Source organism: Natrix helvetica, assembly GCF_964273705.1.
Source record: "Natrix helvetica genome assembly, chromosome: 1".
NCBI classification, from domain to species: domain Eukaryota; kingdom Metazoa; phylum Chordata; class Lepidosauria; order Squamata; family Natricidae; genus Natrix; species Natrix helvetica.
In genome coordinates this window covers 297084303-297112219 of record NC_138548.1, presented here as the reverse complement: position 1 = coordinate 297112219, position 27917 = coordinate 297084303, and the positions used below count along the sequence as shown (strand labels likewise).

Genomic DNA, 27917 nt, shown 5'->3' with positions numbered 1-27917 from the left:
GTCTTTTGCTCATTTCAATTTTTTTTGCCCTATTTACTTCCTCATGAATTGCTTTTTGATGGTATTATTAAAACAAGGCAAATCCCCTTTCTTGGTACTTTTGAATATAAAAGATTAAATGCCTTCTTGGAATAAGAGGAAGGGGGGAGGGAGGGAGGGAGGGAGGGAAGGAAGGAAGGAAGGAAGGAAGGAAGGAAGGAAGGAAGGAAGGAAGGAAGGAAGGAAGGAAGGAAGGAAGGAAGGAAGGAAGGCTCACAGGCTATGCTAAAGAAATGCAAAATCAATTAGTCCACCTCTGCACTTTCTCCACTATCACCTCAAGGGGAGGCTAATCTCTTCCATTTCTGAATCATCTGCTAGAAAGGAGTTTAGAGATACATTTTGTGTCTTTGGGATGGCCTGCTAAAGGGCATACCTTCTCTTGAGCCAAGCTTTCTCTCCACTCCTAAATTTAGTTGCTTTGGAGAAAGAAGTTTCATCACCCCATGCTTCACACAGCCCATGGAGAAAGGAGATTGGAGCATATCCTTGTTTCATCAGAATTGTGAGACATAAGTCATACATACTGCTCAAGCAACCTAGTTCTATCATCTCCTGTTTTTTCAAGACCAATTCCACCTTTATAGCAATACTATAGCAATCATTAATTATTTGATGTGTCAATCTAATTGTTAGGGTTCCAAATATCATGCAGAATTAAATCAGAGTCCAAGGCAGAGCTATCCTTAAAGTTCCAATTTAATAAGACAGACATGTTGGCATCGTGCTGTGGAATCCCAAATCTGAAGAACTTCATGGGATTCCACCCAGTTGAAAGTTCATGATATATCCCCACACCCATAAATCCATCAGATGGTCTAATCCTCTTCTTCCATGCTGGCATCGCCACCCCACTGATTCCAGTCAGGTGTCGAGGTGCAGAGACAAAAGATGACCTTGGCTTCTAGAAAAGAATGACAACAACACATTCCACAATTCTACTCCTTTCTATTCCCCCCTCCCAATTACCACACTAATGAAACAGCATAGGAAAATAATAGAAAGTGCGGCAGGCCAAAGATCCTAAAAAGGAATATAATTGCAGGCCTGACACTAGTACCTCGGCTGTATATATTATAGAATGCAAGATACTATATAGAAAATAGAACTGCATACTCTCTATTCTAGATTAGACTAGAAATCTAATATCAATCAATATCTAGGTCACTCCCTTCAATCTAGATCTTAGTTTTTGTTTTACACTTTTAGTATGACATGCCAGATATTCAGCTCTACTAACTGCTTATTGAAAAGCATAACCTAGCAGATATGTGGATATGCTAGTTATGCACACTTATTTAGATCATGAGATGGTTTGGGAGGACATAATTTATGTAACTTATATTTTGTGAATTTCAGATGCACTGCAGCTTGACTTTTCATCTGTTGTTTGAATATTCTTCCCTTCAGAAGTTAGTTCAGCAGTCAGCAAGTCTTTCTTTAATCTAAGACTAATTTATAGGTATATACATACACACACACACACACACACACACACACAATCTGACATATCATCTAAAAACCTGTTGCCAGATGACCCTGCTGTTGAATATGTTGATGGCTTGGCTAAAAATAAATATGAAAAATGATGCCAGCAGATAACACTGTGTTCTGCTTGCCATTTGGCTTTTATGGCTGCTTCATATATGCAAGTCATTATTTAATACTGCAGTTTTCAAATGATAAGCAGGGCAAGTGAACTATCTCACTTTTGCAATAGATTAGTATCAGGTTCTTGATTCCCTGTAGGTAGCACATGAGAATATGCCATATGAATTAAGGAAATAATTGTTCTGTTTTTATCTTGACAGATATAGTGCAATAATCTGTATGTTTGGATGATGCCTGCCAGTCCTGATATGGAGCCTGCTATAGGTAGCTGTAAAGAATCAGTTGTAAAAAAAAAACCATAATTGCCCTGGTATATATATGTGTGTTGTATTTGTGCTGATAAATAAATAAAGGGAGACTAGTATAGATCTATTTCAAGCTATTTAGCTCTCATCAGCTAGCCATACCCTTACTGGGATTCGAACCAGGGCTGTATTACATATTAGGCAGTTGTATTAGCCACTAAGCCACAGGCTCTCCTTATCAGCTGAGCCAGGGAAATAGGTATGTATTTGTGTTACAACCCCTGGTATGCCCAAATATATGTGTGTGTGTGTGTGTATGTATATATGTATATATGTATGGTATGCCCAAATATGGGAGGGAGCTCACTACTCCCCCTTTCTGTCCTTCAGCTTATTACAGAGGATCATCCAGGCAGAAAAACATATTTTTATTTTTAATGTTGCCTTTTTATATTTGTGTTGTATTTGTGCTGATAAATAAATAAAGGGAGACTAGTATAGATCTATTTCAACCTATTTAGGTCTCATCAGCTAGCCATACCCTTACTGGGAATCGAAGTAAGCTTAGTGACAATTACATCGGCCTAATATGCAATACAGCCCTAGTTCGATTCCCAGTAAGGGTATGGCTAGCTGATGAGACCTAAATAGGTTGAAATAGATCTATACTAGTCTCCCTTTATTTATTTATCAGCACAAATACAACACACACACAGACACACACAGACACACAGACACACACACACACACACACACACACACACACACACACACACACACACACACATATATATATATATATATATATATATATATATATATATATATATATATTCAAATCCCAGTAAGGGTATGGCTAGCTGATGAGAGCTAATTAGCTCGAAATAGATCTATACTAGTCTCCCTTTATTTATTTATCAGTACAAAATACAACATATATATATTCATTAGTGAAGACCTCAATGGTATATATTACATATAATAGTTATATGGATTTAAATCTATCATTGTATAAGTGATTTGTTTTCCATATTAAAATATATTAACAAACACAAACATATGCTTTTCTCTCTCTGAAGCCAATTCCCATACTAGATAGATATAAATAGATACGCCAATACAACTATTTGGAGTTTTCATTGATTTCAGCCACAGATCTGTGCAGACTTTCGAGTCTTTTTTAAATCAACAAATAAATGTGTATTTCTTTCAGTTAAGCTGCAAATTGCTAACAGCGCCACACACCTTACACTGTCATCCCCTTCAAGCCTTTCCTGGCTACCTGTGCATTGCTCCATTTAAAGAGCTGAACACCTTTAGGAGGGAAGAAGTAAAGAGGGCTGCAGGATGGAGTTTATTCTAATGAATACTTCCTTCTGCACAGACATCTGCTACCCTTCACTAGAGAGCATCAGCTAGGGACCAGTGATAGGCAGGGCATTGGACCAGCAGGCCCCTCCTCCCTTGGCTTCCTTCTAAGGCTCCAGTGGAACTAGCAACAAATTGATCAGCTGATTTCCTATTGTGCTTTCTGGCATGTTGTCTTTTTCATTTAACGGCATTATTTGAGTGCCAAACAGACAGTATGAAGCCTTTTCCCGATAAAATGTAGAGAGGAATCTGCAATTCTTCAAATGGGATCAGAGTCAAACATGCAACCTCAAGTTCTCATTTCACTTTTAAATGTTCCCCTTCTTCCATCTAGCTGTTCTCCTTTTTTTGTAAAATAAACACATACGAAGCACTACTTGAGAAGAAGAGTAGCATCCGTGTCTTCAATACTTAACAAAATGATGAAATGGTTGGGGGAAAAAGAGTCAGTGAATACTGCTCGTTGAAACATTAGCACTTATATGCCTTTTTCTAAACGTGGACATCCAATCACATCCTGTGAACATAACACACCTGTCCCAAGACATTGCATTAATAAATGCAATATTATGTCACTTCCAGAATGGGTGTGTTGAATCTTGTTTCAGAACGGGTGGTGGCCAGCTTGAGAGTAGCAGACCAGTTTAGGAGCTATAGTGGAAGCTAAGTACAATGGACAGCTCTCAAACTCTGCTGCTCCCTGCTGGTATCGACTGTTTAACCACTCCAGTTGCTTACTTCTCTACCAGTGAGACCTGTGAGAACTAAAATCATGGATGGGTGACATTAGATGAGACTTCTATCCTTCTGACCCTGTTATCTCAACATTTTTCTCTTATTAGTATTCTAAACGAATTGCTTGCAATGAGTTTTGACGTTTAGACGTTTAACATTTTTATTGAGTTGTAAAATACAAAAGTAAATAGAAAAGCAGTGGGAAGGAAAAGGGGGAACAGAAGTGAGGAAGAAAAAGAAAAAGAAACATTGACTTCTGACTCTCTCTGTTGCAGTAAAACAAGGCATTAACATCAAATCACAACTTTTTGCTTTTTCATAATAATAAGGCAAAGGTTCCCCGCACGTACATACTAGTCTTTTCCAGCTCTAGGGGCGGTGGTCATTTCTAGGGATTTTTACAAGCCGAAGAGCACTGTCTGAAGACGTCTCTGTGGTCATGTGGCCGGCATGACTAAACGCCAAGGGCGAAGGGAGCGCTGTTTCCTTCCCACCAAAATGGTCCCTATTTTTCTACTTGCATTTTTATGTGCTTTTGAACTGCTAGGTTGGCAGAAGTTGGGACAAGTAACAGGAGCTCATTCCATTTCACAGCGCTAGGGATTCGAACCACTGAAATGCCAACCTTCTGATCAACCAGCTCAGCATCTTAGCCACTGAGCTACCACATCCCACTTCATAATAATATGAACTAGCTATTTCTGTAAAGATCTATCAATCTACTCAGTAAAAACAAAGTTTCATTCTTTTCCACTTCAAGAACGAAGTTCAGAAGTGGAAATGAGGGATTTTATGAAATTAAAGGAAAGCCACCTTAGGATATGTCATAATGAAGGACAGATATTGTTATGGTCAGAAGTTCCTTACTGTTCAAGACAGTTTCATCCTGATAGAATTCTTCTGTAATGCGCTTATCATACCTTGCTTAATTATTAGACAGGCAACTGAATCCAAACTGCCCTTGTTTCCCTTTCTTCTAGGAAATGCAAAAAAAAGGCCCCCTTCTCAGCATATCTACAAAAATTAATCTGTTTTTTAAGGTTAATGGTGATAGATTTTTAAAAAAGTAATAATATATATATATAAGATAGGATCATTGTTATAAATTTAATTCCAAATGTATCTACAAAGACACATTTCACTTTAAAAAGTACAGAAGGGGTAGTTTTTCACCACCTTGGGAAAATTCTGCTTGTAACCATTTCATTGCACAAATATTAGTTGTTTAATTTCTGCCACCAAAACACATATCAGAAAGAGCTTGCTCAAATACACCCCTGTGGCAGGGATAACACTGACAGCATCTAATCTATCTCCCCAAAGAGTTTTGCATCAGCAAACAGGCTTTGTGTTCATTTCACTGAAGCACGAAAGAGACAACAAGCATGCCTATCAAATAATCACACTTAACTGGACTCTCAGCTGCCTTAAGTTTTGAGTCCAATTATGAGAGTCTATGATTAAACTGCCTGTCATCACAAACGTCAGATTTCATCTGCCTGAAGTCTCAGAGAGAAGCAGATCAGCAGAGTAATAGAGCCATTTATATCCCAGATTTAAAGTGTTTGAGCATTTGCTACTGTGCAGAAATTAGGGTACTAAAGTGAGGCGGCGATGTAGCAATGCCAGATGTTAAGTTATCGGCCTCGATTGTGCTTGCTATTAAATATGTTTTAAAAGCCACATATTTGTCTGTCTAGAATAATCAACCGCACAATAACGAAACCGCAGCCATAGGCCCCACAAGCACAGGCACTTTATGCAATTATGTGTTTATCCGGACAAGAATGAGACAGTTTTACTCAAGAATCCTTGAATATTGGCTTCTGTAAACTTTAAATCGTTTTGTCCCCAGGATTTGGTTTTGATATCCCTTGATGGACTGCACAAAGCATTTCTATGGGCCATTTCTGCAAAAAAAAAAGGTGGGCTGATCAAGCACAGGCAACCTGAGAAAGCCTCAAAGTAGCTGGGATGTGGCTGCATCAAGGCTTCTAGGAGGGGTGCTTCCCTCATAGCAATGCACTTTGCAAAGTGCCGCTTTCAAATGCTCAACATAACCCCGGAACCTAATTACTTGCTGAATAAAAGCAACAGCATGAGAGAGTCGGTGAATTTCCAGGCACTCAGCCTGAGTCCACTTGTGTTGTTCAGGCTAGTGATGTGATGGCAAGATCCCCACCGCTCAGCTTGAAAACCATTTTTCCCCCCAGGCTTTTCAACCACGGAGAGGATCTGTCTCATGAAAGTTCAGGAAAACCAGATGGGGAGGAGAGGGGAATCACTTCTAACGCTAAGCACTCCACCTTTTGCTCCTGGCAGAAAGACAGGCTATAAATCAAACAGTCAATCAATAGGGCTGAATCAGTCGTTCAACTCCATTTCCCTTCTTGCTGTTTTACATCAGCCAAGAGAGGAAGGAAGCACACTTGTCCTCGCTAATAATGAACTGGTATAAATGATACAGAAAAGAAATGGGATTTTTTTTTCAATCTTTCATTCATGAAAAAAATGGAATTCATGGATGCATCTATAACCGTCATCTTTTAAAATGGCATTTTTAGGATATGAAAGGGAAATGAGACTTCATTCTTGCTTACCTCTGTTACAGTAGCTGCACATTTATACTGTGAAATAATTCAGCAGCAGGCAATTTGTTTGAGAGGGGGAGAGATATTTGGAATTATGAGAGCATTTGATGGGTATATTCACAAAATGGCTACCACTCTGGATTTGGCTAATCATAATCTAAACTAGCCTCCCCACCAGGTTCTCTACCATTCCAGTTGGATATTTGTGAACCTGAAGGTAGCCTCCAAATAACTAAGAGTAAGCAGGACTAAGCAATTCTTGCTCCAGTCTTGATATCTCACACGCGTGCATGCACACACGCATGCACACACACAAAGACAGACATTCACACTTTTGTGGTCTCCAGAACCATGAAATACATACACTCCTTTCCACTTTTAGATGGAAATTCAAAACTCACTTAGAAGTGTTACAAGTACAGCATCACTCAATCATGATAATTTGAAGTTATCAAACTTAATGGGTAATCTGAGGTCCTATTTCAGTTTAATTTATGTTACAAGTGTTCTAAAATGGGAACATAACTTTTTCTGTATCTAACATAACTGTATCCTAGAGGAAATCAACCCTGACTGCTCTTTAGAAAGCCAGATCCTTGAAACTCAAATACTTTGGCCACCTAATGAGAAGGAAGGAGTCACTGGAGAAGAGCCTAAGGCTGAGAAAGATTGAGGGCAAAAGAAGAACGGGACAACAGAGAATGAGGTGGCTGGATGGAGTCACCGAAGCAGTAGGTGTGAGCTTAAATGGACTCAGGGGGATGGTAGAGGACAGGAAGGCCTGGAGGAAAGTTGTCCATGGGATCGTGATGGGTCAGACACAACTTCACAACTAACAAATTGTATCTATCAGAATACCAACCTGAATTCCACATCCCTTGGAATAAGATTAGAAATAAATTTAAGAAATAATGGCAATGTGGACCTATGTCTGCTTGTTGGCTTGGTCCCAGAAAATGGAATCATAATTGAGAAGTTTGCATATTCTACCAGTACTTAGGCAGAAAGACTTCTTGGTGGCTTTAGAAGGACTATGCCAAGAGGCCAACTATAGTTGACAATCACATGGAGAGCAAACTATGATGACCAGCCCTTGAAGAACCGCAATAAATAAATCTTTCCATGATTGAATGCATGGAGGTGAGAGGGTGGGAGGATCACTTTCCTGCCATAATAATGAATTAAGACTACATGTGTATGACCTTCAGTGAATTTGTAGCTCAGATTTCTATTGATTGCTACTCTTCTCCAGAGTATTTTTCAGTAATTCTATTTCTACCACTGTTTTTCTTCCTATACCTCTCTCACTCTCTGCCTGTATATTTTCTTCATCACCCCCACTCCATTTTGTCTTTTCACCCCTTTCTCCCTCCCTTGTACTACATTATACGGAAATAATACATACATTCTTTTGATGCTTCAGTCTGAAATTCTTACCTGCCACGCTTCTCCATGGCAACCTGCAGGGAAGGTTAATTGATTTGCAGAAAGTGTGTGTTTCCGTCATACTGACAGTAAGGACTGACTGGAACATGCTATCCCTTTCAGTATTGTGCTTACTAAGACTAACCAGCAATCAATGTGGCTTTCAGCATATGGAATTGCTGGTGCCATTTCTCCACACCCCTCCATTGTTGTCCCCCCTATTTCTTCCCACCATTTCCTCCCCTGTTGCCCACCGTCACTCCTGCAGAATTCACAAAAGGACAGAATCCAATGCGTGATCATAAAGGGTTCGACTCTCTGCCTCTGTTTGCTCCTCTTCTGGTAGCTTTCTGATTTTTCAGCTCCAATGTATTTAACAGATTCAGTCTTTCTCTACAAGCTAAAGAACTCAGGAAAGAAAGCTGAAGGAATCGTGCCATTACTCCTCCTCCCTTGTTTACATTGGTGTCACACACTGAAATGCAAGGTATGGGGGGAAATTCTGATTTCCACTACTAGAATGAAGCTGCAGCCTGCATATAGTTTACCATTAGATAAGGCATATGCAGAAATCTGTTTCTTTATGTGCACATATAGTGAGAAGTCATGAGTACTTCCCAATATGCAAATATACAATGAAATTCATGCAAATATACAATGAAATTCATGCAATTCATTATTCAAATACAATGAATTCAAGTCCAACTTGATTTCTGCTCAGATGTTCTTTTCATGATGGCACTTTTGCAACACGTATAGGTTTTTTTTAAGCATTTCAAATAGATGGAGAAAAAGAAAGTTGTTTTAATGCCCATCTGAAACTCTGTATCTTGTCTTATTTAAGCTCAGTATAACATAGCCAAGAGGGCCTCAGTTATGTTAGAAATATTCAATGTTTTGTGTGTTCTCTAAGGCGCATGAAGAAATCATGCTTGGCAAGCCTGTGCATGTGACACAGCTGGTCTATGATTATTGTTTGTAGGATTTGTTTGTTTTCATTGGTACCATAAGATGGATTCATTTGAAAGTTATGTCAACTTTTAATTTCCAGAAGCATATATTACGTATTTCCACTCCTACTTTTGCTTGTAGGAGTAGATGCTTTTCATTACTATTATAGTGTATTAGACTAGATTCAGCTCCCCCAATGATAGAAATCGTTCATGCAGCAATCCTTAAGTCCTGTATGAAATCATGAAATTAAATTTAACATTGAAATTCAGAGATCTCCTCATTAAAGACTGTATTTATTGATTATAAGAACTAGGTTGCCATTTTCTTCATCACTAGTCTCTAAACTATCTTTCAATAATTCTGCTTCTACCCTGCCAACTCAAGGCATATTTGCAAGACCAATGTTTTCATCCAAGTTCATCATAAAAGAATTGGACTCTGGCCTGCAATTAACTTCACTTTTTCAACAAATGCAGAAAAGACTCTGAGAACATCATATGCCAACTTATGCTCGCTCCCCCCCAGCTAACCAAATCTGGTGTTGTGGTGTAGGAAGTTAACACCCACCCTGCTCCTACAAAAATGAGACATCTTAGGAAATATTAAAAAGGAAGAATATTTCCCATAAAAGTGAGGCAGAAACTCATCCCCCACCATCCTCAATAGCCCACAGCAGATGTCCTCACTTAAGAGATAAAGAGATAGCTGGGTCTATTCATAGGCAAATGCCCTCACCCAAGATCCAACAAAGGTAGGATTAGCCTCTACCCATCTAGCAACTGAACTCACCACATGGTGAGCTGGGAAGTTTTCATCATCCAGCAAGGCTCAACCAAGCTTGGGACTCAAAAACACAACCGACAAAGTTACCCTTGCATGGCCCCATGGGAGTCTGACAACCAATCAGAATACAAGCTCAAATTCAAAAGCCCAGAGAGGGCATAAAACCAGGGCACCCTCAGCATCTCTTCCCTTTTCCCCCCAGGATTTCAAACCATTAAAAACCATCTTTCCAAGCAGTCTCCATGTTTCCAGTGTCTTTTTCCCCTACTTGGAACTGAACCCAAATGGACATTTCTTCCAACAGTGATTAAGGCAGTAGGCTAGGAACCTAGGTGACCATGGATTCTAGTCCTGCTCTAAGCAGGAAGCCAGCTGGGTTATCTGAGTCAGTCAGTCACTGGAGAAAATGGCAAAGCATTTCTGAAACACTTGCAAAGAAAAATTCAAGGACTAGTTCAGGTACTTGACAGGAATCAAATGCTGACTTGAAGGCACCCATTTTTAATATATACAAAATAGATTCACACCAACCTATAGTCATGGATTTCAAAATCATTGGTCGGCTAGAGAGTACCTTGGGCAGTCAGGTATAAAAATGCACCCAAGCAGTGTTCCCTCTTGTCTATCATTTTGTTTGGTGCTTACATTATCAGAGCTTTCACAATCAGGATTGGCTGCAAAATCGTCAAGGCCCCACTCCACCAAAGTACAGTTCATCTGGTCAATTTATTGTAGCATGGATGTAACTGGATGCAACTCAACTTCTGCTGGGAATTTAAAAACAGTTTTAAAATGAAATGAAAACAATCTTTTCTCCATGTTCTAGCTCTTCCTCTTAAGGTTTTTCCATAAAGGCTGTTGATGGTACTATGAATGGCAGCATGCCTCTGTATACATAGGTGAGACAATTAATTAACAGTTGTTCAAGAGTTCCTTCCAAATACATGTTTCCAAACAGCCTTGCCAATTTGATACAGAAGCATGATGAATGCAAAGCAGGGTGACAATTCTGGAGCCCTGTATCATCATAGCTGATGCACAAGGTTCTGTGTACCCACAGAGTTCGTACTACAGTGTTTGCCATTCAAAAGAGGAGTAATTATCTCAGGAGAGCATGAAGATTATGCACAAAGCTCTGATTTTCCCTCTATAGGTGGAATGTACAATGGAGGGAAAGGTGGGAAGGTTGTGAGGGAGCAGAGAGAAGGAAGTTGCAGGAGTGGACGAGGGATTTACAAGCTATAGGGTTGAAGGGAAAGAGCAGTTGGGCTGTGACCTTTACCTCCGTGTGACTGTGCTGGGAGACACTGTCTTTACCTTATCTGTTGAGGTTTCGCAAGCTGCAGTATTTTAAGAAGGGTATCTGACGCAAGGCAAGGGAATGCTTTTTCTCTCCCGTCCACCTCCTTCTGTACGTCAGGAATTATGCAAAAGTGAGCAAGTTCATCTTTACCATTGAAATGATCATTTTATTTCTTGCCCATAACTGATGCAATAAAATCACGAATTTTTCCCCATGGAGTGACTCATCCAAATTCAGGTTATCATAAATTATCACGTGCCTCCAAACATGAAACTACTTCCCAAAGAATGGCTTACAACTGGGAAAAAAAATGTTTTTCGCAAAGTGTTGGTCATTATTTTGTAAAAAAAAAAAAAATGTGTAGTAGTAGAAATATAGAATTCAATACATCTGTGAGCTTATTATATCTGAGATCATTCTGAGTATTTTGTTCCAAGATTTGGGAATAATCTTAGCATATTTATCAAAGACATATTTCATCACAGCCTCTTAATTGTAAATAGATGAATTAATGAGGTTCAACCTCATCTATATATAGCACTACTTATATTGCATTTTTAAAGTTTTGCTGGTATTAATAATTCTATATTGCATATCTCTCCCCAGCTTTTATATTCAATAGAAAAACTCATTATATATATTTTCTCCACAGAGATCAATGGTCTGATTTTTCCCCTTTTATGGAAAAAAAATAGTTTTTGATAGCATACTTTTCAAACAGGTTTTTCATATGAATGCTTATTCTCCTACTATGTGGCTTGAGATATTTTATCTATCTTTTTGTTTGTTTTTCAAATGTGTACCTGTGTTCTCCCCAGCAATGCCAGCCTGCAGCAGTTGGACAATAATAAAACTATATCATATCACAATTTAAAATACTCTGGTACTACCTTAAATGAGGTTCAGCTTCTAAAATTAATTTTTCAAATTTGGTTTAAAGGTAATCATAGTGAGTAAATACTATGTCATTAGTTCTGACATACTTTTAATGGAACACCCTGTAGCTACATTTTTTAAACCTAAGACAAAAAGCATAATCCATATAAATCACAATGATAAAACTTAGAGGCACACCTTATATAATTGACACTAGTTTTTTGGTGAAGTCCAAGCAGTTTCAGTGCAGGTACAACTTGGTTTGGACCTAATGCCATAGAAACATACGAAGCTGCCAGTTTATAGACTGTGATGGTGATGAGCTGAAACAAACCAGGCTTCCAAACTTAGTGATAACTAGATTAAATTGCGCCACGAATTAAAGATAGAACTGAATAAATATTTTGACAAAAAAGGTTGCTTAGGCAGTCTTCTTCCGCATGTGTCTCCAGTGTCTGATGGACTGCAATAATTATATTTTCCAGCTGATAAAAGTATATTCAAGTTGTAGTTCAGCACATCTGGATTGCTTCAGCTGGAAGAAAAATAGCTTTGGGCAATTGAGAAATCGGCTGTTTCTCAATCTGAAAGCTGCTAAAAATTGTCAAATGAATAAATCCTCAAAGATACGCTGGTGTGAGCTTGCTGTACAAATGATGCTATGATATGCACATATTGCTATATTTCATGTTTCTGGATGAGTGCATGTTACGTGTTGTTAGTTTTAGTCTCCTTCTGTTTCCTGCAGGAATATCTCAATGTCCTAGGAAGGCCCATGGTCTTGGCCGGAAATAAAGCAAAGCAAGTTCAGTGGACCAATGTTTATCAGGACGCTTTAGTAAGGAGAACAGCTTTATGAAATATTGCAACCAGGTTTTTTCCCCCCACTTTCATTTGCTTGTGTGATTCATACATTGCAATATAGTTCAAATTAGATAAATACGTTTTGGTTCCATATCCCTTCAGATTCCCAAAAGTGTTAATCTTGAGATGTTTTCTTTTCCCCCTTTTCTTCCCAATCAAAGTCTAACTGCTCCACTCTTCAATATTATGAATTAGAAATGCTATTATAATTCTGAATTGGCCAATTAGGGTCTTACAGATAATGCCATATTTTACTTTTCTTATTGCTGTTACTTTTTTAGGGCCTGGGTTTAGTGGTAACAGGCACTCTGCCTGTATTTAACCTCACTGATGATGGCCAGTCTCGCGGGAGCGGTGAATGGAAGGTATGTTCCTATTTTGCAAGAATCTGCTACCAAAATCACATTGAGTGGTTGCTGTTATTGTTGTATTCTCGGAGCGTCCACCAGCAGGTGGCGCTAGAGGAGGCCTGTCCACGCGCGCCCAGGATTGGTCGTTTTAAACAGGTTCCAGGGCGGCACGAGCATCAAGCCCCTATTGGCTACCGGCTTGACAGCTGGAGAATATAAATAGCTGTCAACCGGCTTTCAGTTCAGTTCAGTTACTAAGTTGAATAAATCAGTTACTGTTACTGGTTGTCTGTCAGTTATTACTGATACTTAATACTGGCGACGAGGACGGGCGGATCCAACCCAGCAAAACAAGTTACAATGACAACTTCATCGATGTTCGCCCCATTTCGTGTGGAGGCAGAAACCTGGGAGGCGTTTGTGGAAAGGTTTGAATGTTTCCTCCTGGCACACGACTTAACAAGCCTTTCCCTGGAGAGGAAAAGAGGCATATTTTTAAACTACTGTGGACCAGAAATGTTCGCAACTGCCAGAGCTCTCTCAGCTCCCACCCCTGTACACACGGTGCCTTGGGAAACATTAATGGCAAAATTAAAAACACATTATGAACCGGCACCTTCACGTTTTGCAAGGCGACAAGTTTTTCGCCACTGCATTCAAGGAGAGGGGCAATCCATAAGCCACTACGTGGCTGCGCTCCGTGCGGCTGCTATTCCTTGTGAATTTGCTGATTTGGACGAAGCCCTGTTGGAACAATTTATTTATGGTCTGAAAGACGTTAAATTACATCGCCGAATTCTATCCCGGTCAGACCTCACTTTGAAAATTGCCGTTGATGAGGCTCGCGCAGCGGAGATGGCCGAACAGTCAACCCCTGACCGTAGACGGTTGCCACAGCCGTTGCCAACAGGACAACAGTTTCCATCGCCTCAAGTAAATCATCAACAACTAGCCTCCTCTATACAATCAGAAATTGACTTAGCAATAGATCGTCTGCAATCATTAAATTTTAGAGACAGTCGCGCCTGCATGAGCTGCGGCGGCAAGCACGCACGCTCAACCTGCCGATTTAGGGCAGCTATTTGCCGGAAATGCGGGAAAAAAGGACACTTAGCAGCAATATGCCGCTCATCCGCTCCTGACAACCGGCCACAAAATCAAAATGCTGCCTACCGTTTTTCTGCACCTGCCCCACCAAATCGCCGCCTAAATTCTCTATCTCTGGGAGACATACAAGAATACAACCCCGAATGGGTTGTCGACTCAGCATCCGCATCTGCAGGAGGTCGCGGTAAGATGCACCTGACTATCTTCCTCGAAGGCCGGCCTTGCTCTATGGAGCTAGATACAGGCTCAGCTCGCTCAATTATTTCTTGGCAAACATTATCATCTATTCTACCCCACTACAAAGTAAAGCAACTCAGCCCTGCAAACTGCCGCCTGAAAGACTACCAGGGAAACTCCATCAAGCTCCTAGGCTGCGCTAAGCTACTAGTTACTTATGGCTCCTTCACAGGCCACCTACCATTATTAGTGGTACAGGATCCCCTGGCCTCTTTATTGGGGCTCGATTGGTTCAGTGCTCTGGGTTTGTCAATAACTGGCATCCATGCAACGCAATACTCTTCCTTACCTACTAACAATTTCACCTCACTAATTGCGGAATTCAAAGATGTTTTTTCACCATCATTAGGCTGCTACAAGGGCTCCCCAATATCTTTAAACCTCGACCCTTCAATAGCTCCCATCAGGCTTAAGGCCAGACGTCTACCATTCGCCTTAAAGGCGAAAGTAGACGCGGAAATTGACAAACTCCTGGAACAAGGAGTTCTACAACCAGTTGATTTTTCCCCTTGGGAAACTCCAATTGTTGTTCCCCTAAAATCTGACGGTTCTGTAAGAATATGCGCAGATTTTAAAACAACAATTAATAAAGCCCTCCAAGCACATCCCCACCCAGTACCGGTAGTCCAGCACGTACTACACACATTAGGACGAGGTAAGATATTCGCAAAATTGGATCTAGCCCAGGCCTATCAACAGCTACCTGTTGATGAAGCCACAGCACTGGCACAGACAATAGTCACCCACCGCGGGGCTTTTAAATGTCGTAGGCTGCAATTCGGCGTCAGTGTGGCCCCAGGAATATTCCAGGGATTGATGGAGCGGTTGCTCCATGGCATTCCTGGGGTCACACCCTATTTCGATGATGTGCTCATCGCAGCCAAAGACGCCCCCACGTTAATAAAATCCCTACGTGCGGTCCTCCAAAAATTCCGGGCTGCAGGCCTCCATCTTAAGGCATCAAAGTGTAAATTGGGAGTCCCTGCCGTAGAATTCCTGGGATTCCTAATAAATAAAGATGGAATCCACCCATCACCAAAGAAAGTGGAGGCAATCCTTTCCGCACCAACCCCAACCAATAAGGTTGAGTTGCAGGCTTTCCTAGGCCTCCTCAATTTTTATTCGTCGTTCATTCCACACAAAGCGTCGTTAGCAGAGCCCCTCCACCGACTTTTAGACACTTCAGCACCATGGCTCTGGACCAGCCGCGAGGCGCAGGCGCTCGCGGCTGTCAAAAAGGCTTTGACAGCTCCACCAGTACTAGCGCAATACGACGAGAAGTGGCCCCTGCAGCTAGCTTGCGACGCCTCTCCATTTGGAGTTAGCGCAGTGCTGAGCCATGTATATCCTGACGGCTCAGAGGCCCCCATAGCGTTCTACTCCCGCACCTTGTCCAAGCCTGAGCGTAATTATAGCCAGCTGGACAAGGAGGCGCTGGCCGCCATTGCGGGAGTAAAACGTTTCCACCATTACCTGTATGGGCGGCCATTTACCCTCCTAACGGACCACAAACCACTTCTAGGCATTTTAGCTGGCGACCGCCCCACTCCAGAAATTTTATCTCCCCGCATGTCCCGTTGGGCGGAATTCTTATCAGCCTATAACTACACGCTGATCCATAAGCCAGGCATAACAATGGGCAATGCAGATGCTTTGAGCCGCTGCCCTTTACCGATTCCGGTATTGGACCCAGCTCCTACAGAAACAATCTGCCTTTTAGATGAATTGCAACTTCCACTGTCTGCATCAGACATAGCAATACATTCCAAAGCAGACCCCATCATCTCAAAAATAATTCATTTCGTCCGCAGTGGATGGCCTAATTCTGATATAGACCAGCCACTACTGCCATTCTACCGCCGCCGAACGGAACTGTCATCTCTCCAAGGCTGCCTCCTCTGGGGACACAGAATAGTAATCCCAAGCAAATTGCGCCAGGCACTGCTATCTCGTCTCCATGAGGGCCACCCTGGCATTGTCCGTATGAAGTGCCTGGGGCGCAGTTACATATGGTGGCCCTCCATGGATGCGGACATTGCAGCGTGGGTACAGGAATGCCCCCAATGCCAGCAGGTCCGCCCCGCACCACCAGCAGCCCCATCCAGAGAATGGGAACAACCCAGATCGCCGTGGAGCAGACTCCACGTGGATTTTTTAGGACCAATAGAGGGAACCACCTTCTTCTTGGTAATTGACGCGTGGTCAAAATGGGTAGAAATGTTCCCTATGCATTCCACTACGTCTGCAGCCACTATAAAAATCTTACACAACTTATTCACAACACATGGGTTACCTGACATCATAGTGTCGGATAACGGGCCCCAATTTACTTCACAAGAATTTCAGACATTTCTCCAACGCCAAGGCATTCGCCACGCTCCCGTGGCTCCCTTCCACCCGGCGGCTAATGGAATGGCAGAGCGCGCGGTGCGCACGGCCAAGGAATCACTGGCACGCATGGCTCATTTGCCAATGCAGCAACGAGTAGCCACATTCTTAAGATGCCAGCACACCACCCCTTGCCCAATAACTGGCAAAGCCCCTTCCGAGTTGTTAATGGGAAGGAAACTACGTACGACGTTAGACAGATTACATCCCTTTTACGCTACCCCTTCCTACCCATCCTCTCCCCCCCCCAGGGTTTTCATGGTAGGGGAAAGAGTGTTCGCTAAAAACTTTGCAGGGGATCCTAAATGGGTGCCTGGTGTTGTATCGGAGCTAACGGGGCCCTGTTCCTATAGGGTCCTCCTTGGAGATGGAAGAGTGTGGAGGAGGCACATAGATCAGCTGAGGCGAAGAGACACCGGTGCAGCGTCAAACAACTCAAATGTTCCAAATGTTATTCCAAGTTCACAAAGACCTGTTGACGCCGCCCATCAGCACAGATCTGAGCGAACAACTAGCTCCGGCGGCCAAATCAATGATCCGATACCGGCAAGCTATCTACCTGGTGAGTTGGGAGGAGTTCCACGGTTTGGCCCTTCATGGACACTTCCTCGAAGCAATCCTCCCTCTACGGCGGCAGTCACTCCACAGCTAAGAAGATCGCAGCGCGTGCGCAGAAGGCCAACCAGGTTCCAGGATTACGCATGCGCGGACAAGGGGGAAGGAGTGTTGTATTCTCGGAGCGTCCACCAGCAGGTGGCGCTAGAGGAGGCCTGTCCACGCGCGCCCAGGATTGGTCGTTTTAAACAGGTTCCAGGGCGGCACGAGCATCAAGCCCCTATTGGCTACCGGCTTGACAGCTGGAGAATATAAATAGCTGTCAACCGGCTTTCAGTTCAGTTCAGTTACTAAGTTGAATAAATCAGTTACTGTTACTGGTTGTCTGTCAGTTATTACTGATACTTAATAGTTATACCTTCACCCCTTTGCTTTGTACAACTGCTCCACAGAGAACCCACAGTATTCCTTGATTTATTCCTTGATTTTCAGCCAAGTAGCATCCTCAACTGAAAATTAACTTTTCCTGAAATTGCTTTTAAATTGTTATCAGATCTTGTTGATGTATTCTGTGAGATGAATGGATGGACAGACCAAGAATAAGATACTAAATAGATACTGCAGCCTTTCCCAATGGGGTGCTTACCAGATATAACTTGAGAATTCTGGGAGTCATAGTTCACCACACATGGAGGACACCAGATTGGAGAAGACTGGGATAGAGACGCTGCCAATGTTCCTAGGACTCCACTTAGAGTACTTATAGTAAGCCACCAACCAACCAACCATGTTCCTTTCCAATATTCATACACTAAAAAGAATACAGTTAGATTCCCAAACATTTTTGTATGACAGAGCAGTGTTTCTTTTTTAAAACATACTCAGTAATATCCCATAATATCATTTTGAAGCTATATCATATGTCAGCAAGTAATGGAGAACATTCTCTTACATATGGTATATGAATTGGTGCCACAGTACATGAAACAAAGAAAAAAATACAACAAGCAAAAATAATACACCAAGAAATTGCCCTAAACATTTATAATCACAGTTTAGGGGAAGGTATGAGGAGGGAATGTAAAAGCATGTAAACATATAAATGATGTTAAATCTGTCTAGAATGGCAAACATGAAGGAATATTATTACAACCAAGTAAGAAAAAACTCTCCCATTTCATTCATTTACATTGCTGGTAAACTGAATTATCCTTTCACACCAAACCTATTTTGACAAATATCTGGATTATTTCATACATTTGATAACATGAGTTTTGGAATACAAGCTGTTAGACCGGGTAATGGAAAGGCACACACAGGCTAATGGTAACAACAGCTCTTTGTTAACTCAGTAGCAACTATGTACAATCCGGTGAAGGTTGGGTCTGACAGCAGCCCTTTTATAGGGAGCTGTCAGACCCTTCTACCAATGAGATTAAACCTCTGTTCCTGCCGGAAGAGAGGACCTTGGTGGAAACCATTATAGCTGACGCTAGTATCTAACACCCCTCCCCTCTTAGATGGAGTAATCCGACTGGTTATGTAGTCACGCAGGTAGGCGGGCATCTTGGTAACTCTGCCTGACCTGCACAGTTCAGTCGGAGGGTGTTCTTTGGACAGGTCGGACGGACCTGTTTGCTCTGCAGCTCCGCTTGGTGGAAGCTCCTGGAACCTTTCACAGGCAGCGGCTGGATCTTCTAGAGCCAGTTCGCTTGGAGCTCACTGCGGGCCTGCAACACAACCAGATAAGTTCCCCGGTACCCTCAGGCTTGAGCTGCCTATGGACGGAGTGAGTTCTTGCTCCATTTGGGTAGGGCTTTGGCTAACTCCTGCAGGAGTTACCTCTGGTTGTCTAAGAGTGGAGTTGGAGAGGCAGTCACGGAGTTGGTCAATGTGCCGTCTCCAATTATGACCGTCTTGAGCTCTACAAGATTAGAGCGAGATCTGCCTATCACTGTGGCAGGAATCCACAGAGTTCCCCCGGCGTAGTTGTGTGGGTAAACTGAATCCCCTACACTAAAGTTCCGAATGTTGCTTGTGGAGTCTGGAGGCAATGCAGCAGAATAGTTTGGGTGTAGCCAGTCAAAGTGGGACCTTAGCCAGGGACACATGAGAAGCTCCAGGGGCTTCTCCCTGTAGTGGCACTGGGTGTGATGTGCTGAATTAGCAAATAGTAGTCAACCCATGTTTGCCATGTTTCAGTCCCAGTTTGCTTCTGACTTCAGTTAAAGGTGTTGGTTATGACCTATAAAACCCTACATGGCATAGGGCCAGGCTACCTACGGAACCATTTTTGTCCCATTATAATGCCAGTTAAAGAACTCCAATTTGCAGGTCAAGGAAGAGAACTTTCTCTGCTGTTGCCTCCACCCTGTGGAATATCCCTCCCCCACACACACAAATGAGATGACCCCCTCCTCTCCTAGTCTTCCCAAAAGGAGTCAAAACCTGGCTCTGTGGCCTCTCATGGGGAGCCCAAAGGAGCATGTGATAATGACAAATAATATTATCGCTAATTTTATTAATGCAGCATCAACAAATGCAGTGGCTATATATTCTATCATCTTATATTGCAAGGCAAACAAGTGCCACTAAGTAGATCACACATTTCTTTTTCTCCCCAGTGGGTAGATTCACAGCATGTCTACAGCAATCTGTCTCATCTGCCTTATGCTCCTACATCCCTAGTTGTTTAGATTTATTAGCAGCAATAGATCTGCCATGGCATTCTATGTCAGCTTGCTTTTAAGCAGGCAATGATCTGTTTCCCAACTAGGTAAGGCCAAAGACCAAGCCATTTATTCTCCAGGGAGCCTGGATATGGCCTCATAAAGCAGCATGGCAGCTCCATTGAAATGAGCATCCCATGCTGCGCCATTTAGTCGTTGATACGGTGGCTTCTTGCAGGTGTCTTTTTTAAGGGGGGGAAAAAGTACTTTTCTTTAGAAGAACCCACTAAAGGCCGGCTATACATTTTCATCAGTCAATGGAAAAGGACTGCTTTCTCCAGTTCTATGATATGGCTCCCAGGATTAATGTGTTTTATGCCATAACTCAGAAAACCTGAGTGCAAGATGCCCAGTCCTTTTGAAGCACGATGTTGAGAATCAGATATTCCTTTTGAATCTGAGCTACAAACCAGGCCAAGCCTGGCTAACTTGTATCGCTTAAAGAGCGGACAGTGCAAGTAAGAAACTCACTTCCAGACTGCACTTTTCTCTGGCTCTGCCTTGCAAACCTCCAATAGAATATTACTGAAGGATATTGATATTGGTAAGTGCAATTAGATATTTCCATCAACGTTCATATGGGAAGGGGGTGCAACAATCTTCCCCAGCTTTTTCAGGCATCTAGTTTTCCGGATCACTCTCTTTTTTCCACAATGTAACCTTAAAGCTTAAATGGACTCCAGAGGATGGTAGAGGGCAGGAAGGCCTGGAGGAATGTTGTCCATAGGGTCACAATGGGTCAGACATGACTTCGCAACTAAGAACAACAAAACTTAAAGAGAGGGAAAAAAATATAAATGCATTTATAAATGCTGTAAAATTGGAATCCATTTCTTTATCTTATCTCTTTCTTTTCTATCTCTTTTCTTTTATTTCTGCCTTATTTTCTTATCCCTTTTCTTTTGCTTTTCTCATTTTCTTTTCTTTCAATTTATATTGTTTCTATTTCACACAAAAAATATTCACTAAAATTTATTTTTAAAAGGATCTATCACCTTCTTCACATCATACACAAAATAGAACTTTTAATTTTAATATTTTAGTTTAGTATTGTATCAGTAATTTCAAATAACCAACATACATAATAACAAAGGAAATGTCCCAATCAACAGTTGATAATTCCATAATCAATTACTTTGAGACCAGGATCTTCACTAGTATTGTTGGAAAAGTAAGCCCATTTACACATAGTCCAAGAGAGATTTCGTCCAGAGCAACAATAGTTGTGGGAATTTAGCCGTAACAGCCACCCTATATTATCCTAAATGGAATGGAAAAGATGTAAACCACAGAGTTGCTGTCAAGCCAAAGTACACCACTTCTTCAGTTTAACCACAGCACAAAAGGCAATAAATTTCCTTGTTTCTGTAGGTAGTTGAAGCTGTCCAAAAATATAGTACATCCTCCCTTTGGAGAGGTTTGGGGGAAGGGAGTGTTGCTACTAGCCCTAATATTCTTCTCTTCTGATTTCCTTTCACTGGATGTTGTTTATGTCCAGTTTTCAGAATTGCTGGAATATTAGAAGAAAAATGCGACTCCAGAGAATTCTGGGATGCCACTAATAACTAATATACAGAAAAGTTATGACCTAGATTCAGGTGACATATTTAAATTAATGTACCTAGAAATGCTTATGCAGACAGTAAAATACCATGACATAATGTTCCTACAATTGAAAAGAACATACAGTTCAGATTTGTACTGGAGCATAGATGTAAACTTGGAAGAGGTGCACCAGAACCCTTAGCACTTGGACTTCTCTAAAAAAAGATATCCCCTTATTTTAAGATGGACTGCCAAGCCAGACAAGTTCAGGCATCAATAGCAATAGCAGTTAGACTTATATACCATTTCATAGTGCTTTACAGCCCTCTCTAAGTAGTTTACCGAGTCAGCATATTGCCCTCCAAAATCTGGCCCCTCATTTTATCAACCTTGGAAGGATGGAAGGCTGAGTCAACCTTGAGCTGGTCAGGATTGAACTCCTGGCTGTGGGCAGAGTTAACCTGCAATACTGCATTCTAACCACTGCACCACCATGACTCCTTAGAACAAATGTGACAAACTCATTCATGGTGGTGCAGATATGGTTGATATATCCCAGGTTTCATTTTGGTACTCTGTGTCCTCTAACTCTCTATTCAGCATTAAAACCGACGGACACTCCTATTGTGATATTTTACACTTTCTCTTGCTATAAGAAGAGGTTTTGGAAACTTATTCTTTCACAGCTCATAGCTCACAGCTCATCTTGCATCCAGCCCCCTTCAGGAAATTCACACATCTTCTCCCAAATACTAGAGCAAAATTCATCTTGTGAAAACATGTTGATCTTTCCATTGGTTTCTTGTGTATAATTACGTACTGTCTACCTCTAGTTTTTGAACAGTTCAATTGTAAAATGTAAAAGTATATGAGCTGATAGTTATATACTAACTATACAAACTACCAATAAATTCTGTGGACGAAGTAGGCATGGTATACTCTATCCTCTTTCTCCAAATCAGCGACTTCCAGGTGAATTAAAACTGCTGGAATTCCCTGTCAGGACTGCTCAAAGAGTGGTGAGGGTTGCCTTAGACACAAACAGTCGAAATCAATAGAGTCTGCATCCCGATTTGCACAATTTCAAATAACAGAATAATGAATGATGTGATGAATGAAATTGTCATTGTTGTTTATGTATTTTCAGAACCAGCTCATCCTGGGTGTTGTGGGGATTGACGTGGCTCTAAATGATATCAAGAAGCTGACACCACGGTACAATGTGAGTAGGGAAGATGTTATGTTCCTCAAACTCTGCCATTTAAAAAAGCAAGCGGGATAGGAAGAGGGATGTTAGTTTTCCTAGGAATGTTCTCCCTCAATTCTCTACTTCACCCCCAAACCACCTTTCATCTTTTTGATGATGATCACTGAGGCAAACTGAAATCCTCTCCTTCAATTTAAAAAAAGTGATGGACCTTTATTCTCTGCTTGGATTGGGTATTAGACAAGCAGGAGATGGGTGACACCGAATATCATGGTAAAGGAGCTTTGATGCAACTCCATTCTGTCCTTTTGAGATGTAATCTGTTTCTCTTCAGGAGGATTTTCCTTTCTTTTTTGTCTTTCCATCCAGTTGGGGGCTAATGGCTACGTATTTGCTATTGACTTGAATGGATATGTATTGCTACATCCAAACCTGCGACCTCTGGTAAGGACACGTTTGTGCCTATGAATGTATATTCAAAATCATTGGGGGGGGGGAATTGTATTCGTTTACTCCGTCGTGTTAGCAGCAACCACAAAATCGACAGTGTTAGAAAGACAATTTTTTGCTCTTTCTCCATTTTTTATCATTATGAGCTCTTCCATTTTTTCCCCAAACTGACTGCAATAAGCTTGTCCTCTTTCATTTTTCCTGGAAAGATATTCTTGCTCTTATGTGGATACTGAATATGCCTGTCCAGAGGTAAGTATCTCATACTGCCCGGATAGGAATTAATGAGTTGGGTGGAAATGTTAATGGTGGCAATTTGCCATTAGACTGCAAGTATATGCAAACAGCTGTCACAAACAAGGGCACCACTCACATTTTAGCCACCTCTGGATCACAAATCGATCACCATATGCCACCAGCCAGCCAGAAAGTGAGCTTGGCAACTGAGAATATCAGTTCTGTAGGATATATAGTTGCATAAACTTATTATTGACTAATAATCAAAGCTCGGCACAGATGTTGATAATGGATATGTGAAATGTGGCACTCATAAATTATCTGGCCCAAAACTTTTTAATGAATTAAGCATCATGTTCTTTCCTTTCGCTGTGACTTTGTGAACTCTCCCTTCACCCCTTCCAATCTATCTTTTTCATTCTTTGCCCCTTTGATTCCTTTACATTCCTAGATCCTTGGGTTTCAACTTCCTGCAGGACTTTTTCTCTCTTATCTAGTCAGGTGTGAAGCTTTTCTGCCAGAAAATTCATCTTTCCCTATGTCCACAATAGTAGAACAGACTTGCAAAGACTGCCTCTAACCAGAGATGGGCAATAAACACTTTTATTAGGTTTATTTGCCACCCTTGGGCTGGTTTTCATGCCACCTTGAAATCCACACATCCTTGTCACCAAATCTGACAGCACAGTTTGCTGCAAAAATTTAAAAAAGAAACGGTGGTGAACTTTTGCTTTTCACATTTTAAATTCTTTTAGACGGCTTAACATGTTCAGCACTTTAAAGTTTGTCAACTTTCTTGGTTTATTGCTTAGCTACTTTCAAGGTGGGGGATGGCTAGAGGGAGATAGTTGTATTTAAAATGTTTGCCTTGGCCCGCCTTTCTCTTTTGATTTAGCTGTGTCCTTCTTGGGAGCCTCGCCCAGTCAGCTTTTGGCATGGAGCCCCCTGCATAAAGACAAAATATGGTGTCATTTACTCAAAAACAGATTTAACTATTAAATGCATTATAATTTCAAAGAGCATTATAACTGGTGAGAGATTTTCAATGTTTAAATTAGGTTTGCAGCCAAAGATTTAGCTAATTACATTAATATCAAAATCTATAATTTATCCTTCTTTTTAAAAAATGGGATTTTGAGGCGATAATCTCATCAATTAGCCATAACATAATTATGATGTTTAACTGGATTAGGAAACATAGAAGCCATCTCTGATTATGGAATCTTCGGTTCAAGTTCCATAATATGAGCATCATGTGTAAATGTCAAGAGTTACAGAACTGGACATCCAGTTAATCATTCCCTTTGTCTTTACAAACATGGTTGTTCTAACTTAGTGGCATTGATGATGACTAAGGATGTTGGGCAGTGTGAAATTCAGATATTTGGGATTAAAATAATTGTTTTGGCTGTAGGGTGGGATTCATTTACTGTGGGCAAAAATGCTCATGTACTTCAAGTGGAAGAGAAAATATGTTTCTTGAGAGTCACAAAGCACCTATTGGCTCATCTTGACAATACAATATATGTATTTCTCTTTCTTTCTTTCTTTCTTTCTTTCTTTCTTTCTTTCTTTCTTTCTTTCTTAGCAAGTATAGGAAAGAATTAGCTAGATCCTCTTTATGAGATATTACTTTTTCGAGGGTATTAACCAAAAAAGAGAGGAGTAGATTAAAGCCTTGGGCTAATTTATCTCAGGAGATGTTCTGCATTCATCAGAAGGGAGTAAAAAGAACAGGCTTCTAGCTCAAATACTAGTCAGATAAATCTGTCATTGAAAGGGCAGCTAGAAATTAAGGAATTGAAAAATGGCATTGATCAGAATGAGATACATTTCATTGGCAGAAATCTCCAGCTCGGTTCATCAGCCTTATTAATAGGCAGATGTGGCAGAGATGGACAGAAACCATAACAATTTATTTAGCCACTTCACTGTGACTCTGATCAATAACAGTTCAAATTACTCAGCACAGTAAAATCACCCAAGAAATAATCCACTTCCTTATGGTGTGTGTGTGTGTGTGTGTGTGTGTGTGTGTGTTTTAAATCCAAACAACTTTTAATAGAAATGCCTTGTTCTTTCAACTCTAGATAGAAGACATTATTTTGGCATATGAGTAGAATATATCTTTCTGGACACTTGAGAATTTAACTAGTTTTGAGTGCTCCCAAATAACAATGACAAACTCTTATTTTCTTCATTAATTAATTAATTGATCCAGTGGCATTCAGACTTACACTTGATGGAGTAAAGATTGAAAAGTGACTAGTAAAACTTTGTCCTGGTAATTTGGCAGAACTCTACCTTAATTTCCACTGCTGAAGTCCTGTTTCATTTTTGCATTTTTCTTACTTAGAAATCAGATTAGAATCAGAATGTTTGGTATACCAAAACTTGGTTTGGAACTTTCAAAGCAATAAAAGCAGTTTTTTCTTTGTCATTTTGGTATTAAGTGCTGTGTTAACATCTTTAATTCTTTTTGACAATGTTTTTTTTTTTTGTTATCTCTGCTCACTGATGAACCATTTTCATTTATTCTAAGGCAGGGGTCAGCAAACTGCAGCTCTGGAGCCGTGTGTGGCTCTTTCCTCCCTCTGCTGCGGCTCCGTCATCAGTTGGCGCCACAATTTTGAGAGGAGCTTCCGGTGGGGCGGGGGGAGAGAAGCACAGTATGCCAGGAGAAGATTCTATGGCAATGGGAGGGTTTTCCAGTTTTCTCCACAATTGATAGGGCTTTCTAGATGAGGGAACTGAACTTCCGGTCAGCTCCAGAATTGAACAGGGGGCTTCCGGTTAGGACCTTTATGGCTCCCAGTGTTTTCTTTTCTGCGGGAAACAGGTCCAAATGGCTCTCTGGGTGTTTAAGTTTGCCGCCCCCTGTTCTAGAGCATTTTACTTCCACCACATGCCACTTCTAGCACACTCTACAACTTTCAATTATAATTTGTATATAAGATTCTATAAATCAATCTATTCACTTTATCATATACTTTTTATAAATCAATAAAAGTACAATATAATGTTCTCACACAATTCATGCATTTTTTTCGTGCCCGCGAAAGAATCAGATTGGTTCCTTCATCTTACCTATATTGTCGATATATTGTTTTAAAGTAAGGATACCTTGTCTTGTCTCTGGATCTGAAGTGTCTTGCAGAAAAATAATTAATTTTACAATTAAAGCATTCTTTCCAGTTATAGCTCCCCCTACATCTAACATTGTGATTCTTGTGTGTATATGGAAAAGTTCTATTTACTCCCAACATAATACATTTGCATTTTGTAGAAAATGTTTCAGTTACAAACTGTCAACATGTCTCATTACTGAACTTATAATTTATAACAGCATTTATACTATGTATACACTAGCTCTGCCTTAGGCATGAAATTAGCTGGGTGATCTTGGGCCAGTAACTCTCTCAGCCCTAGGCAGGAGGCAATGGCAATCCACTTGTAAAAAAAAACTGCAAGGACTTGTTTTGGCAGTCTCTAGGAGTCAACTTTGGATAATGAGATGGGTGGCATATAAATGTAATAAATAAACAAACACTGACTCGAAGGCAAAAAAATACTCTGTCAAGGCATAGAACAAGGATTGTTTTGACATGCATAAAATGAACAGGATGATAATCTTGAATTCTCATCTCATTCACACCACCCACTACTTTGGCATTATTCTTTCAGATCATCAATTTTCAAGAAGCTGTAACCCTGGATTTCCTTGATGCTGAACTAGAGGATGAGAACAAAGAAAGGGTAAGTGATAACGCTAGATCAGCTCTGCTTTATCTGAGGCAAATTCATACAGACAGTAATTATATATATATATATATATATAATTATATATATATATATATATATATATATATATATATATATATATATATATATATATATATATATATATATAATTACAATTATATATATATATATATATATATATATAATTTGTTTTAACATTTATATAGTCTTTGTATCAAAGTAGACTACAACAACCCAAAAAACAAAAATGCAAGTGCTCCAAAAACTATAATAAAGTTACTTTTAAAAAACACACACAAAAAAAGATTCTTATGGCATTGTAACAATCTTTTCTCAATGCAAAATAGTAAGATTCTACAATGCTTACTTTTACAAATCTGGACATCAGATTTTTTTTTTCCCCTTTGGCAAACTTAGTGCTACCCTGTCAGAATTTTTTAGTATGGTGATGGCAACTTGGAATAATTTCTTCATGCACACAGATAGTCCTCGACTAACAACAGTTCATTTTGTGAACATTCAAAGTTACAGCGCTAAAAGGAGTGACTTATGA

General features: G+C 40.6%; 1 protein-coding gene and 1 long non-coding RNA gene across 3 annotated transcripts in view; one reads left to right on the top strand and one right to left on the bottom strand.

Annotated features, from left to right (window-relative positions):
* CACNA2D2 (calcium voltage-gated channel auxiliary subunit alpha2delta 2) overlaps positions 1–27917 on the top strand; it is a 677428-nt gene that overhangs the window by 589192 nt on the left and 60319 nt on the right. For both annotated transcript variants that reach the window (XM_081936759.1, XM_081936758.1), the window contains exons 15-19: positions 12682–12771; positions 13079–13162; positions 22856–22930; positions 23285–23359; positions 27287–27358. In XM_081936759.1, coding sequence (XP_081792885.1) covers positions 12682–12771; positions 13079–13162; positions 22856–22930; positions 23285–23359; positions 27287–27358 — 396 coding nt within the window. The remainder of the gene's footprint in view (positions 1–12681; positions 12772–13078; positions 13163–22855; positions 22931–23284; positions 23360–27286; positions 27359–27917) is intronic.
* Positions 743–8342, bottom strand: LOC309384664. The gene is made up of 3 exons (XR_014174098.1): positions 8272–8342; positions 8030–8052; positions 743–943 (listed from the first exon to the last, which is right to left on the bottom strand). It is a non-coding gene; the product is annotated as an uncharacterized lncRNA (long non-coding RNA).